This window comes from Salmo salar, chromosome 16 (assembly GCF_965601325.2).
Source record: "Salmo salar chromosome 16, fSalSal1, whole genome shotgun sequence".
NCBI classification, from domain to species: domain Eukaryota; kingdom Metazoa; phylum Chordata; class Actinopteri; order Salmoniformes; family Salmonidae; genus Salmo; species Salmo salar.
This window is the reverse complement of record NC_138306.1, coordinates 39,806,579-39,822,323: the sequence shown is the minus strand read 5'-3', so window position 1 is coordinate 39,822,323 and position 15,745 is coordinate 39,806,579. Positions and strand designations below refer to the sequence as shown.

Sequence of the window (15,745 nt, the reverse complement as noted above, 5' to 3'; positions counted from 1 at the left end):
TGGGAAAATGAGCCAGCAGATATACAAGCTAACATATTGCCATTCTATATGATGGGTAAATTGATACTTTATTAAATGTACTTCCTAGCTCTTCTGCTTTTTCATAATGTAACTGTTATCTGATTACCTTAAGAAACAGACTCTCGTACGAAATACAACTCTTATTTGGTACATTTCATTCAATACTCAAAACTCAATATTCTTCAATAAGGATTTGAACACCGACACGGACGATTGGGTCTACTCATTTTGTATTTTTATTTATTACCTAAAAAAGAAAAATGTTCTATCACAAGTCACACTGAAATGTATTGCTTAAGAAAAAAATATATTGATATATTTTTTAGTTTTTTTTGGGAAACATGATTTCCGTTATATTCCATCAAATAGGACATAGGAATTAGTCATTGCTATGTCCCAACCACCTTGTCCCACTTATACAAATGCACAAAGAAATACATCATTCACAGTTACCGTTTTGGTTTCATAAATTAATACAGTCACACATGTGCTACACCGGTCTATAGCTAGAACATTGTAAATTGTATTCTTGACTCTTGTCATTATTTTCAATGGTTGGCTACAAGAAATAACAGGCAACTTAAATGACGTGATCAGAACTCCACCAACAAACTGTTTTTTAAATGCCCTCCCCATCCCCTCTTTTGTCCCATCTCATCCCATGTCATCTTTTAATATTTCGTTTTTTTTGTTTAAATTTCACACATAAGTGAGGCACACACAGAGTATATTTCATACATGTATACAAAATTCTATTAAATTTAGGGGGGAGTAATTTGTCCTTTGAAATGTCTTATCCAAGGAGACAGGAAGTGCATGTTATGTCATCTCACGTCCTCAGAGGACACCTGCCAAGTCAGTCAGGCCACTTTGTTGCCATAGTTGCACATTGCAGTCAAAACTTCCACCTCAGGTACTTTGTTTTGTTAATGTGTTGATTTTCAGCTTGTTGGTGGGCAGGACAGAGTGGAGGATTTGGACAAAGTAGACCAACAAACATGGCAACACAATGGAGAGAAAATGGGAAAACCGATTGAGGAACAAACACATCAATATTAATTCACTCAACGTGCTTACCCCTAAAAACTACAGCTCTCGTGTGGTTACAGACTCTTATATGAATTAATTCATGAATCAAAGGAAATAATTTGTTCATCTTATATCTGACACACTCTGCAAGGGCAACGTTTAAGGCACAGAAGCCTTGACATAAGACTCTACCCTTTAAAAGCACAAACAAGAGATGCCCGAATCCTCAGTGACAATAGCGTTGTGACAAAATACAGGTAAAGAAAGAAACCGTGTCCCCCAGTCCACACCTGTCTTGTTTAGTGAAAGATAAGGCCACTTAAAAAAAGAAGAGGTTCACCAAACAAGGTAATCTCTCACTGCAAACTCTGAGTGCAATCATGGTAGGGTGCTCAGACGTATGTTTCTCCATACAAGTTTGGGTTCGGGGATGTGTATGCTGGTCCGAAGGGTTTCCCTGTTAGTTAGTTCCAAACATGCACCTTGTTGAACACTATGTTATTAAGTAGGCTGCGTGGGGTTATAGTTGGATGCTGCCTGGGTACTTGTCTCTGTGTTGAGGAGATCAGTGTTGGTTGAACTAGCATTCAGGGAGGAAAGTCAGTTGCTCTTTGCTCATGATCATCACAGTCCAGGGAATGTTCAGTTCAGGGTAAGATATGAGTCCAGTCTTCTGTTTTGGTTTGCTTTGAGAATACTTGGAGCAGGACACTGCTGTTGTTTTTCAGAACAGAAAAACCTAACCAACAAAAGCAGCTGATCATTATTCATGCATGTTTTACCTCCTCTTCAAAGCACCCATTTCTCCTCCATTTGTTTTCTTCCAACAACAACAAATCTGGATAATTCACACTTTTTGCATGCAAAGAAAAGTTACTCTTTTCCCCGTCTATCAAAGTCCCATGTAGCAGCAAATCTCTTAGAAAGTCTGTCAAAGGCCTAATCTGATATGTGAGGGAATCCACTGGTGGAGGCACTAGTTGATGAAAGTGGAGACAGGTTCCCTGCTTGGGATTTCTTAGCTTTCTTCCACCTCTCCTTTCCAATAGTAGAACAAGGGCCTTGGTTAAAGTGTGATGTAGGTTCAAAAAGGAATATGGGACATGTGTCTACATCATCTCCATGGTAAGGAATGGAGAGAATCATCTGTACCGAACCTCCATGGTTTGAGTGACAAAAGGGATGAATCAGCCCTCGCAATGAATATACACAAATGTCTCACACACACACACACACACATTTGTGATCCCCACCTATAAGTGAAATAGGTTTGTAAGACACAAGTTGGATTCAATGGGATTTTTTCTCCATTATTTGTTTGTGGCTATATGACCCTAATGAGTGAATGAGCTGATGAATGATTGGATGAATACGTTTGTTAGTTATCAATTTAATGAATGGCTTGACCCAAGCCAAACTGGACTAATGTTTTTTTAAAACAGCAGATGAAAAGTTAAACAGATTTCTTTCCAAATACATTTTTAAATCATGATTTTAAAATCCTCTAAAGCACTCCATTAATATTATCTTTGTTTATTAATTTATGAATTCCTATTAATATCCTACTGTATGTCACTGAGGTTGCTGTTCATGTAATAGTCTGAACTTTAGTCAAATGCCCATTTCCCATGAGTCATTGCTCCTCATATCCTACTTCCTGCACACTCTGACCTGCTGTTCCAAAATCATGAAAAATTGGCAAATCAACGACTACTTTTGAAACTGTCGATGAAAACCTGAATGCTTTGTGAACAATGCTACATAGTTCTTTAGAAAAAAATAAAATAACAATACATTTCAAATGAAAATAAAAAGATAACCCTATAAGTAAAAAGTTGACTCTGGTCGGTGAAGTGGAGACCTAGAATGCCCATTAGAGTAGGCCAGGGATGGCTGGGGCCAGGGGTTCTGTCTGTCCTGTGTAGTTACACCACGGCCCCAGCCACCATCACTCCTGCTCACAAGTCCAGTGTGGATCTCTCTCCAGAGTTCTGCTTGAAAAAAATCTATGAAAAAAACAAAACAAAAACACACCAAAACACCACCATCACCACCATCCAAGTCTGCTATGCTCAGTTCTGTTTTTTTTCTTCTCATAGGCAGTACGTATTTGCAGTCTATATGCATAACTGTAGTCTCGTAAATCCAGACATATCCGTTCCCAGTCTAAATGTCAAAAATCTGTTTCTGTTGTTTATTTCTAATGGTAGGAGGCTGTGGGGGACATGACAAGATGAAAGTCAGCAGGGAGCCTTTTGGTGTGACAGTTGGTTGTCCCACCGAGAGAAGACCATGACCAGCTTTCTTCCCTCTCTCTCTTTTTTTTTTTTTCATGCTCCACACTCGGCTCCAGCCTGTTTTCCACACCTCCGAAACCATCCCCAACTTCCTCTCGCTTAATCCCAGAGTCTGGCTCTCCATTATCCAGCCAATCGGCATCCTCGTCTTTATCATTAAGCCATGACGAACTCGGACTTCATGTCGGCCTTGACGTCGGGCTTCCACACAGAGTCGTCGAAGTCGAGGTCCATGGATCCCTCGCTGGACACACTGCTGTGGCTGTTGCTGCGTCCTGCCTTGCGGTTGGGCAGCCAGTGGTAGGGCGCTCTGGAGTCCCGCCTCGCCTTCCTGCGCAGGCGCTTCTGCTGCATCAGGAGCTGCAGACGCTCCACCTTGCAGCGAGTCGCACGGTTCTCTGTCTGACGCACACGGTCACCTGGAGGAGGGAGGAAAGGAAAGCAGAAGGTCAATGAACAGACCAAACCAACTTTTTTCAAACAGTCATACTTTTCCAGTACCTTTTGATACACCCTGCTTTGCAAGATGTATAAAGTACAGTAAATAAATAAAGCATTGGTAGGAGAGGTTGTATATGTGATGGAGGGGAGAGGGAACAGAGAGCTCTGTTCAGTGTGCATCCAGTGTTATCTAAGGCCAGGCAGAGGAGAAATATACTCAGACTGGCGTGATGGCTATGCTGCGACTCAGACAGAGAGAGACAAAAAGACATGCTGCTGTGGTCATTCTTAAGCGCCTGAAACACACACACACACACGTACAACTAATCACACACCGTGGTTAGTGTCTGGAATGTGTAGTGAAACGCCCCACTGTGTTCTATTAGCCCTGTGTCCTCCTTCACAACCCCCTTAACACTGTTTGGGAGAAAATGACTGGGACAGAAGTCTCCTTGAAATCTCACAATCACAGCGAGAACACACTCACTCATTCTTACACACACACACACACACACACACACACACACACACACACACACACACACACACACACACACACACACACACACCCTCTAATTTCTGCCTATCATATGCAGACACATAACTACGACTGGCAATCCAAATGAGTGCCATTGTCAGAGCTGTGTGACTAAGTCCATTTATAGCTGTTGATGTGCTTATATGAGAGGCTGATCTCCAGGGAGAGGCCTTTGGTTCCATTGTGAATGGCTGCCCACACCACACAACTCAACCTTCATTTCATTTAGAAATATATTCAGGAGCTGGAGAGGAAGACAAGCACAATCTATTAGCTAGGTCCATTAGTATCTGTCTCGGAATGAAAGAATGGCCTAGAATGTCAATAACCTGAAGCCCCCTCTCTCGAAAACACACAAACACGGAGAAACACACAAAGCACATGCACACACACACACACACATATGCACGGGCACACTCATGCACACACAAGTGTGTACACACTAACACACAAACACACACACAGCAGCCGCAGCAGCAGTAGCTTTTAACATGGATCGATGGCAAATGAAAAAGACCTATTGATTAAACCTTAGCTCTAGTGCAGCCATCCATCTCCAGCTGAGGACACTGCTATTGGCTTTCAATAGAAAATGCAAGCGAATGGAAATTGTAAGCGAAGAGAGCTTGGCTTCTTCTTTATGGCTGCAGCATCCTACTCCCAGCTCATTGATCCATCACCCTCCCACTGCCTCCCCTTACCCCTCTACCCCCAGCCCACCACCCCCCTTCATGGGCCAGTCTCCCCAGAGAGGGCTAGGTGGGGCGGAAGGGTGGAGGGGAGGGGCGCGGGCAGTGGAATTACGCCCCACGGGTGATGGGGAATGGGGGAGGCGAGGGGAAGGGATCAGATGTAGCTGGCAGTTTTTCACAATCAATTGTGCCCTCTCTCCTCCTCCTCCTCCTCTTCCCCCATCGGAATGAATTCCTGACTGTGTGTGGGCTTAATTTACCTCTTCCCTTCATTTGCTTATCAGATTGAGCAGAGCGATTCTCTGGCTAGAAATATTCACTACTTCTGGCAATGAATGCTAACTAACTCTCAGCCCTGCTGGAGCCTCAGAAAGAATAGAGCTGAATGGAGGAGCACTGAATTAAATAGTACAAGGTCTATTTTGCACAAGTTATTCTACGTTTTCCTCACTAGATAACACTGTGTGTCTACATGAGGTCCTATGCCACAGGACTATATTTCCTGCCTGGTATATATTATAGGGGGTAACTAGTGGGTTATTGTGTGTTAGGGGCATTGTTCAGCTGCCTGCATGTGAAGTCTATACATTCTGCCAGGGGCTTTGTTCCCCCTGCGCCCCCCCCTCCTCCTCTCCCCATCCTCTCCTTCCCTCTCCTCGGCTAAGTCATTACAGAGCTCCCTTCAATTACACAGAAAAGAAACCCCACCACATGCCCTCTACTTTCTCTCTTTTGCACTCTCTCTCAGAGAGAAAAGGGATTTCTCTCCTCTCCAGCTGCCCTTTATTTATCTCTCTCCCTCCCTCACTCTCTAGTCTAAAGCCACAGACAAACGTGGGGTTGTCTCCTGCACCTCAAAGCTGGTCAGGCGTGGGTCACATAGCTCAAGCCCTGCTTAATGAGGAGTGACTGGCGCCTGGGGCGCGGACTCCTTATAGAACACACACACAGGAGGGAGGGAGAGAGAGAATGATAGAGGTGGATGGGGGCAGGGAGAAAGAACACAAAGGCATAGCGCAAACACTAGCAGGGTGAAACCCTCCACATCTTCCTTATTGTTGGTTTCTCCATTGTCTGACAAACACAGCTCTCTGACGCACTCAGCACAGAGGAGGAAGTAATAACACATATTTTCTTGGAAGCCACCACAGGCAAATATTAGGCAAGGGACCGGTCAGGAGCAGAGAGAACAAGGAACATACAACAGAGGGCATTCGCTCCCTCTCTTTCTTCCTCCTTCCCTCTCTTTCTGTCTGGTTATGCAACCTTCCTGCACCCTGTGCTGCTCCTCCATCAGCACTGTATCGTCTCTATCCGTCCCCCCTTGGAGCGGAGCTGTGTGTGCGTGTGTGTCCTCAGTACACACTTTCACAGGCCCAGTAAAAGCCTACAGTGACTAAAGGCATTGACAGGAGTGCTCTAGTCACAGAGCTGTAGCTGACTGAGCTATGAGGACAAAACCCTCTCCAGCTTCCCCCTGCTGTCCAGCTGCTCAGGGCAGGCCACAGAGGACCACGTACAACATGGTGCAGGGACAGAGGAGCACAGCAGAACAAACCACATGGGAGGGGTGTGGGTGGTAGTAGGGGTAGTATGGAGGGGGGAGGAGGTAGAGACTAACCCAAAAGCCCCTGTGGAATCCCAGAACTCCACCCAGCCAAAAAAACACTCCGCACCCTCTACTGTTTCCGAGAATGACTGCATACACTCCATAAACACACAGGCTACTTTACAGAAAGTACTGCATGCAGGTTGGGGGAGGGGTATCTCAGCTGGGCTGTGGTAGTAGCAACTGACCACCATGTTGCAAGGCAGAGAGAGACCGAGACAGACAGAGACCGAGACAGAGAGAGACAGAGAGAGACCGAGACCGAGACAGAGAGAGACCGAGACCGAGACAGAGAGAGACCGAGAGAGAGAGACCGAGACCGAGAGAGAGAGACCGAGACAGAGAGAGACCGAGACAGAGACAGAGAGAGACCGAGACAGAGAGAGACCGAGACCGAGAGAGAGAGACCGAGACCGAGAGAGAGAGACCGAGACCGAGAGAGAGAGACCGAGACAGAGAGAGACCGAGACAGAGAGAGACCGAGACAGAGAGAGACCGAGACAGAGAGAGAGAAGAAAAGACAGGCTATGTGCGCCCACAAAATGGAGGTGGAAACTGAGCTGCACTTCCTAACCTCCTGCCAAATGTATGACCATATTAGAGACATTATAGAGACATCTATAATATTAGAGACATCTATTGCGTGAAATACCAGTGTGCCATTACAGCAACAAGATTTGTGACCTGTTGCCACAAGAAAAGGGCAACCAGTGAAGAACAAACACCACTGTAAATACAACCCATATTTATTTTCCCTTTTGTACTTTAACTATTTGAACATCGTTACAACACTGTATATAGACATAATATGACATTTGAAATGTCTTAATTCTTTTGGAACTTATGTGAGTGTAATGTTTACTGTACACTTGCATTGTTTATTTTATTGTTTGTTTAGTATCTACTTCACTTTCTTTGGCAATGTTAAAATATGTTTCCCATGCCAATAAAGCCCTAAAATTCAAAGAGAGAGAAAGAGAAAGAGAGAGACTGATCTATGAACAATCAATTTGTCAGTCAGCCTCCTAGAGCCTGGGCCAAGTAGGAGGGCTACAGCAGGACAAATACAGAGGAGATTAAAGGAGCTTTTCCTCGTATTGTTCCCTTATAGATTCCGCTTCATTAACAGTTGTCCAAGTGTTGTTGATTGTTTGTTTGCCTTCATAATTCTTGTGATCTCACGGAAGGAGAGTGTTGTTTGCCGAGCATCAGGGCCCAGTTTTTCAAAAGCTATCTATCTGGATTTCACCTATCCAATAGGATTACATGCATAGAAATATAATTAATAGAATGGAAAAATCATTGACTTGAATGGGGACTCCTGTTCTATTCATTTTATTTCTGATAGCTGAAATCCGAAAAGATCTTTTTTTAAAAACTGGCCCCCGGGGGTTCAGGTAGAGCGTGTGAAGGCTCAAACTGCAGCAAAAATAGCCTGGGTTTAAATACAGGAAGAACCTTGCTTTTTAGAGTCTTGTAGTAAATCCCACCAAGATCTACAGGAGCTGAATGGGACCTGATCCTTGCATCCTCCATTTGTATACAGTGGTGGAGCCCCACCTATTCTAGAGTCACTAAAACTGAAAATGTACTACATTCACACAATTCCCCAATAATAACCTGACACTCTTAGGCCTACTACTCTGAGGAAAGCCAAAGTCATTTTCCAAAACATGACACAGAGCCAACCCTCTGTGGCTTTGCCTTTCCCCCTGTGCTCCTCTCCTCTCCTAGCTATCCATACATCACTGCAGCTACAGGCCCATCCTCCAACACAGACACATGTCATTCCTGGTTGGCTTGGGCCCTGAGCACAGCCCAGAGGGTAAACACAGGCCTGGAGAACACATAGCCCTGCCATCCATCCTAGCCATCCGGAGCCCAAAGAAGAAGACAGAGAGAGGAAGAGGTAGAGGAAACCCAGAGGAAAAGGGCCAAACTGAGGGAGTCAGACCAGTCAAAAGGAGCGAACGTCCCCGTTTTGACAGGCGTTGAAAGGGCATCGACAGCCCTGCAGGGGCACGAGCTCTTAAATGACTTTTAGAGGCAATTAACATTCTCTTCTTTTTTCTCCCTCTCTCGTCGTTAGACAATGAAAGGGCACCTGACGCGGTTGGTTAGCTGGCACTGTTATAGGTCGAGGCTGATAGGTCAGGGATGGGGTTAGATGGCTCGGTTACTGTTGCTCATCAACGTGTGTGTGTTTCACTGGCCGGATGGCTGCTTACATGCTCGCTGACAGCCTGGCGATGCTGGTCAATGAATTATGCATAGTGCCCTGGTGCCCTAGCTTGGTGGGTCAACCATGCAGAAGCACGACAGACAGAGTGAGCAGGGTGACGGATCAGAGCACCTGGTCAGGTCAACACTGATACCCACACACACGTCAGAAACAAGGAGAGGAGACAAACATAGTCCAGAGATGAAGAGAGGACTGAGACAGAGGTTAAATAATAGGGGAGGACCTGGCAAAGAGCTTCCACAGTAGAACAGAGCTAGCGGTTCAGAATTAGCCATGTTGACAATGCTAACGCGAGGCAGTGGCAGACTGCAGAGCGTTAACATTTCAACACAGATTTGTCTTCCAGTAGAATGCACCAACTGCAAAGGCCATTCGCTCTGGGCTGGATTAAACAAGCTGGGAGAGGAATTTATCCATTCCCACCCAATCCCTCTATCTCTAGCTCTCTTTCTCGCTCTCTCTCTTTCGCTCTCTCTTTCGCTCTCTCTTTCTCTCCATGCACACAAAGCTCCACCCTGCCTTCCTCAGCCAGAGCTAGACTAACCTGACCTGACAGATAGTGAGGAGATGGGAGGGAGGGAGGAAGAAACAGGAGGGGGAGGAGAGAAGAGTTACCCCCTACCTTCCTTTTTTTCACAACTCATTTTGTTCCCTTTTTCCCTATCAGTTGAACCAAGCAGCTGCAGAGGGGTGGGTCTTAAAACCAGGTCTAATCCTGAGGCATGGAGGGCTCCCTCACTCCATCTTTTCCTCCCTATTTTTCTCTTTCCTTCTCTCTCCCTTCTTCTCTGCCCTACAATGGCTGAGCCTGGTTCCCTGCATGGAGCCTGGGTCACAGCAGACAGACAAAGGACTGGGCCGGGCAGCAGGCTAGGGGTCCCACTGAGCACAGGAATTCAGCTAACAATTAGCCTAACACCCCCTTCTAAAGCCCTCCCCTCAGAACCTAGCCACAGGCCCTGCTTCTGGCCCTGGGCCTAACAAAGACCTGTACGCAGCAGTCACCACCACCAAAATCAGCCATGCTGCCACCCCACAACCAAAACCAGACTTTTCTAGCTAGTTAGCTAGGCTAGCTTTTCCATCTATCTCCAGATCGATGGATCTTATTCAAAGCCCTCTTCTATCCTCCCGTCTCTGCACATTAACTTGCAGTGGAAAGGGTAAAGGCTCTCTGGAGATAGCAGAGCTATGTGACATTTTCAAGAGGCTGTCTCAACCTGAGGTAACATAACACAGACATTAAAGGTCTGGGAAGGTACTAAGCAGTAAGCATAGGTTATTCCTGTAGTCCAATGGAAGCGGGCTTCTACGAAGAGTTAAGCTGTGAAGTCTTTCACCAGGTGTTGGCTGATAAGACCGTCGTCTCAGGGTTTTACCGGAACAATTAGTCATCTGCCTTCTAAAATGTTCCTCACCAAGCATTCCGAAGTCACGAAGCTAAACGGACAGACAGCTTCCGTCCATACAGAAAAGCCTCAGCTCATTAATTGATAAGCGAGTGGATTCAGCCGGTCGCAGTCTGACTCCAAAGGCATTTATTTAGCCCTTTGTTTTTTTCTGTGAAAGTACAAATGAATCTGTGGGCAGTTAGCAGAGGCCGGATATAAACAACAATCTTATGAAAGGACGTTTAATGTGTGTTGTTTTTTCTTCCTCCCACTGCCCTACAAACACAATGTGCATTCTTTCAATTTTTTTTTTCATAAATCTATCTATTTAAAGTCAAGAGTGAACACAAGCCGCCATTGATGGTGTCCTGGGCTGGACGAGACCAGAGAGAGATGTATTTTACAGATGAGGCTAGTTTTGGACAGCGACTGAGGAAGCAGTGGAACGGCCCATTCACGGGAGAGACGGGGGGGAGAGTGGGACAAAGGAAGAGAGAAAAAGCATGGGATGACGGCTGAGTGGAGGAGTGGAAGAGGGGTAGTGGTGAGGGAAGGGGGCTTCCTGGGTTAAGAAAATAAGCATGTATTATTCAACTGTGCAGAACTTTTTTAAGGGGCTCAATGGGTACTGCAGAGTTCCCTGGATGTTCGGTGAACTTTCGGTCCGTGCTTCGATTAAGTGCTCCATTCTATCGCAATGCCCAGTTACAATACAAGTGCTGATGTCAGTCCTTGTCTACCATGGAACTCATGGTTTCTTTCAAACAAAGAGACCACATAAAACTTTAATCAGAGCCATTCAAAGATCCTCCTCCACTATTCATCTCTACTCAACATGCAACAAGAGCAGACTCATGGAAGAACAGTTCAATTTCCTCTGGTAAGGTTTAAACAAGCAGAGCGTGGACAATGCGCTTCAGCACTAAGACTACCTGACACATGCCTGTGAATGTTATCAGTGGTGAGGATCTGTCCTAGCCTCTGTGTGGAGGGCGGTAATCCCCAGTCCGGCCTATCCCCTCAGCCCAGAGACAAAGAGAAGTCTTTTGCTGCGGCTGGGTCTGCCTGACAACTGAGCCTGATGGAACAGCCCAAGAGGAGCTTCTCCTTCCCCCGTACTCCTCCTCTACTCCGCTCTTCCAACCTCTGCATTCCCTTTATTTCTCTTTCCTTTTGAGCAAGGTTCTGAAAAGTCATTCTGAGAGTTGAAAGAAAAAGCTTGTTTATCATAATTGTGTTTATCAGAACTGGCATCTGATCCAATTGTCTTATCGAGTCCAGAAAAACATGTGGGTATAATAAGTTGAACAGCATTTGAACAGAAACACAACAGCAGAAACAAAGCCGTTGACGAATCCTCTTATGGGCTCTACAACAGACCAGCGGCTCATCTAAATTCCTTAACAAGCTCTTGACTAGAGTCCTTTCAATCACTCTCATCCACAACAACAACATCTGTTGCTCTGCTGCAAGGGGGCTCAAAGACAGTGAAGGGCCTTTTGTGTGTGTGTGTGTGTGTGTGTGTGTGTGTGTGTGTGTGTGTGTGTGTGTGTGTGTGTGTGTGTGTGTGATGTTATCAATGCTCACCAGGGGGCTTGCACATGCGGATCTGGCTCTGGCACTGCACCAGCGGGTGGAGGGGGGATGAGATGGGGTTTCTGGCGGGCACCGAGGTAGCTTTGGCAGAGATGCCGGCGATGCCAGCGGTGGTGGCTGGGGGCGAAGGAGGGGGTGAGGGCGGCGTGGAGGCGGGGGAGGGCGAGCCACACTGGGTCTGGTAGCGGAGCTGGGTGAGGGAGGGGGGCACGCCCTGGTAGTGGCGCGTGGCACTCAGGAGGTCGTTGAGGATCTGCAGGATGGTGCCGATGTCTCGCCTGGGCCGCCCAGTGCTGTCCTGACAGTTAGGATGCAAAGTGCCTGAGGGAGAAAAGGAGACAGAGAGAAAAAGAGAGAGAGAAAAGAGAGATGGAGAAAGTGTTACAAACCACTACAACTCCCCTCAGCTCCAATCTAACCACAGATAAACCCCCCCACCCAGACCCAGTAGGACACAGCAGTAATCTGAGCCGCTGACAGAGTGCTATGCCATAGTGTTAGAGTTAAAGCCTTAGTGTACCGTAATTTCCGGACTATTGGGCGCACCTGAATATAAGCCGCACCCACTGAATTAAAAAAAATATATATTATTTTGAACATAAATAAGCCGCAGATGTCTATAAGCCGCAGGTGCCTACCGGTACATTGAAACAAATGAACTTTACACAGGCTTTAACGAAACACAGCTTGTAACAACAAAAAATTTGCAGTAAGCTTTAGTTGTCTTTTTGCACTGAGTCAATTCCTCACGCTGCTGTTTCCAACGTCTTATCATCGACTCATTAAGACCAAGCTCCCGTGCAGCAGCTCTGTTTCCTTTTCCAACAGCCAGATCAATCGCCTTCAACTTGAAAGCTGCATCATATGCATTTCTCCGTGTCTTTGCCATGATGAGGGTGACAAAATGACTACCGTAATCAGAATGATGGGAAGTTTGAGAGCGCTCGATTTAATCTAAACAGTAAACAAAAAAGTTGTTTGACCTTAACCCGTTTGGCAATGAAATTGGTCTAATGAAAGCTTCATGCCGCCAAAAAACTGAGCATGTCACAGAATGTGTTTATTTTTTTTGAAAAAAAAATTGAAAGCGGGAAAAATCCATATATTAGCCGCGTCCATTGTTTTAAGCCGCGAGGTTCAAAGCGTGGGAAAAACGTTGCGGCTTATAGTTCGGAATTTACGGTAATGCTATTTGCCCTCACTCACCTGAAAAAGTCCCTGAGAAGACCCCAGGAGCGTGGTTGACGAAGCTTTCGATGATGGCACCTGGTTTACGGGAGGAGGAGGAGGAGGAGGAGGAAGAGGAGGAGTGCACTGAAGCACTAGTGTCGTTGCTGGGGCTCTTAGCACAGTTAGCCTGTAGAGGAGAGGAGACGTCGGTCTAACGTTAGAGATAAACCTTCAACAAACCAACACTCTCCCTGCAGTGAGTGATAAGAAATATACAGCCACTCGACAGTAGTTTTTAGTAGTTGCATTATGACCATGAGATGCATGTATGCAATACGTGGTCATGTAAGACACACATGGAACATGCTACTGAAATAGAACTGTTTATCACAAGAGATGAGGTGGCAGTGACTTGAACCCGGTGTTGTAACATTCATGTTATAATTAAGCAATAATGCCCGAGAAGGTGCAGTATATATATATTTTTTTTTTTGGGGGGGGGGGGGGGGGGGCAATATACCAGAGCTAAGGGCTGTTCTTATGCACGACGCAACGTCACAAACCCCCGAGGTGCCTTATTGCTATTATAAACTGGTTACCAACGTAATTAGAGCAGTACAACTAAACATTTTGTCATACCCGTGGTAAATGGTCTGATATACCATGCCTTTCAGCCAATCAGAATTCAGGCCTCAAACCACCCAGTTTATAACAGCCATGTTGTAACAGCGAGTGATGTTGTAAGTAACCCTAATGTAAACCATGTCGTTCCTCGTATAGGGAAGCATAAGACTCAGAAGAAACTGAGTCCTGGGAGCTCCTTTTACTGTCCCTGACAACAGACCTATCTGTTACCTGCCCTGCTCGGCTCTGTGAACTCAAAACCTACAGGAGGAACAGGGGGAGCGAAAAGGGGAGTAGGGGGACATTTCAGAGTGAAGAACTTTCTTTTTTCATTGATCTATGTGGCCTCTAAACTACACCAACCCATATCTGGTTTTGTTTCTGAAAACTCATAGAGTTGACTTCAGGCGAAGAGAGAGAGAGAAGAAAATAACAACCAAGTTGGTGGAAATCAGCTGTCATTAGAGTGACAGATAGCTCCTAGCTCCAGGCTGCAGTGAGAGAGGCCTGCTGACCAGCGAGACGGCTAATGATCAACAAGACAACAACCTACAAAGACTAACTCATTAACTCCTCTCCCTCTTTCTTCCCTCTCTTTCTTTCATCCTTTCGTCTCTCCTGGTCTCTGGCGAGGTAATAATAGTGTGTGCTATGTCCTGGCCCGCCTTTGTGTAAGCGTGGTATGCACTGAGTAATACAGTGCTATAAAGCAGTAGGTAGGTTGATTGGTTGGTTGGTGGGGGTCTTACCTCAGGACAGGGGGCTGCAGTGGGGGTGCTCTGGGGGTCGGAAGCGGGGCTGGGCCGACCCGGGGAGGCCTGGTGGGAGCGACTAAACAGACTGCCGGGCAGCTGGGAGGGACGAGGAGCAGGAGGAGGAGGGGTGCTGCAGTGACTTGAGGGGGCGGAAGAGGAAGAGGGGTACATGGGAGGAGAGGGCTGGTGTGAAGGGGCAGGGGGAAAGGCCGCTGTGCTGGTAGAGGGGAAGGGCACTGGGTGGGCCTGGGACTGGTTAGGATGGGGGCGGGAGTGGGGGTGAGAGTGGTGGTGGTGGGGGGTGGGGGCGCGGGGGTGATGCCCGCTGCTGAACCCTCCAGACGCGCCTGTGGCCTGTCCCATGGTGCCCTCTGTTCCCCCGCGGGCGATGAGCTGCCTGTGCTGTAAGTGCTGCCCTCCAGACTGCTGGGCAGCCAACTGCAGCTGGACAAACATCATGTGATCACCTACTCGCAGCGCCAGGGTCAGAGGAGAGCGGCCAGACAGGAAGTCACTGACCTGGAGACAGGAAGAGGAGGAGTTGAGTCACCTAGTTCATGGACTATAGACTACAAAAACTCATTATATATTGAATGCTTATGCAACATACATTAAATGCATACTAACTACATGTTTAATATACCAGAAATAGGTAGGTCTATACACACCAAGAGAAGGTCTGTTAGCTCTACATCATTGTTTTCCAGGCTTGGGGCTTTGTTAATGAGTTTAACAAAAGCACATGTATGGATGTGAAAGCAGAAAGACAGAACAGTGCATTGAGCTGCATTGAATTGCCCCAGCTGAGAGGCTGGTACGCCAGACTATCCCATCCTGTAATCAATCACTGCCCTGGACACAAACACTGGGCTATTAACATTTGCTGGGGGGGGATGAAAGGAGCTATTGGAAAACTCACAGAACACACACACACACACACACACGCACGCATCTAAACACACATAATCAAGCACGCACACTGGTGCACACATATACACCATGCCCACCCACTCCTGTTTCCAATGCCCCTATAGTCCAGAGTCTGAACCTCGTTCCCAGACATACAAAGGCCACCCTTCTGTTTGGCCCCCGGCCTGAAAAATCAGAACTTCGATACAGGATGCAGCGTAGACCCACTCGCCCCACAGCCTCACACACTCATAATACCCGATTGTTCGGTGGTCTGCGGCAGATCTTGAAGGGCTGCCCATTTTAGGAGCACGAGAATGGGCCCCGGAGCCAAGAATGGAGGCCCTGACCCACTCACTCCAGGCCACACCACAGAGAGCGTTGTCACGACTTGGCCGTAGGACACATTAGTGCCACACTGCTCCTACAAT

At 46.7% G+C, this 15,745-nt stretch overlaps 1 protein-coding gene across 1 annotated transcript in view; it reads right to left on the bottom strand.

Annotated features, from left to right (window-relative positions):
- Positions 1-234: 234 nt before the first annotated feature.
- Positions 235-15,745, bottom strand: part of LOC106573601 (midnolin) — a 29,714-nt gene continuing 14,203 nt past the window's right edge. Inside the window, exons 5-8 of the mRNA XM_014148791.3 lie at positions 14,400-14,924; positions 13,063-13,213; positions 11,848-12,177; positions 235-3,766 (exon numbers count right to left, since the gene is read on the bottom strand). Coding sequence (XP_014004266.2) covers positions 3,504-3,766; positions 11,848-12,177; positions 13,063-13,213; positions 14,400-14,924 — 1,269 coding nt within the window. The 3' untranslated portion in view covers positions 235-3,503. The remainder of the gene's footprint in view (positions 3,767-11,847; positions 12,178-13,062; positions 13,214-14,399; positions 14,925-15,745) is intronic.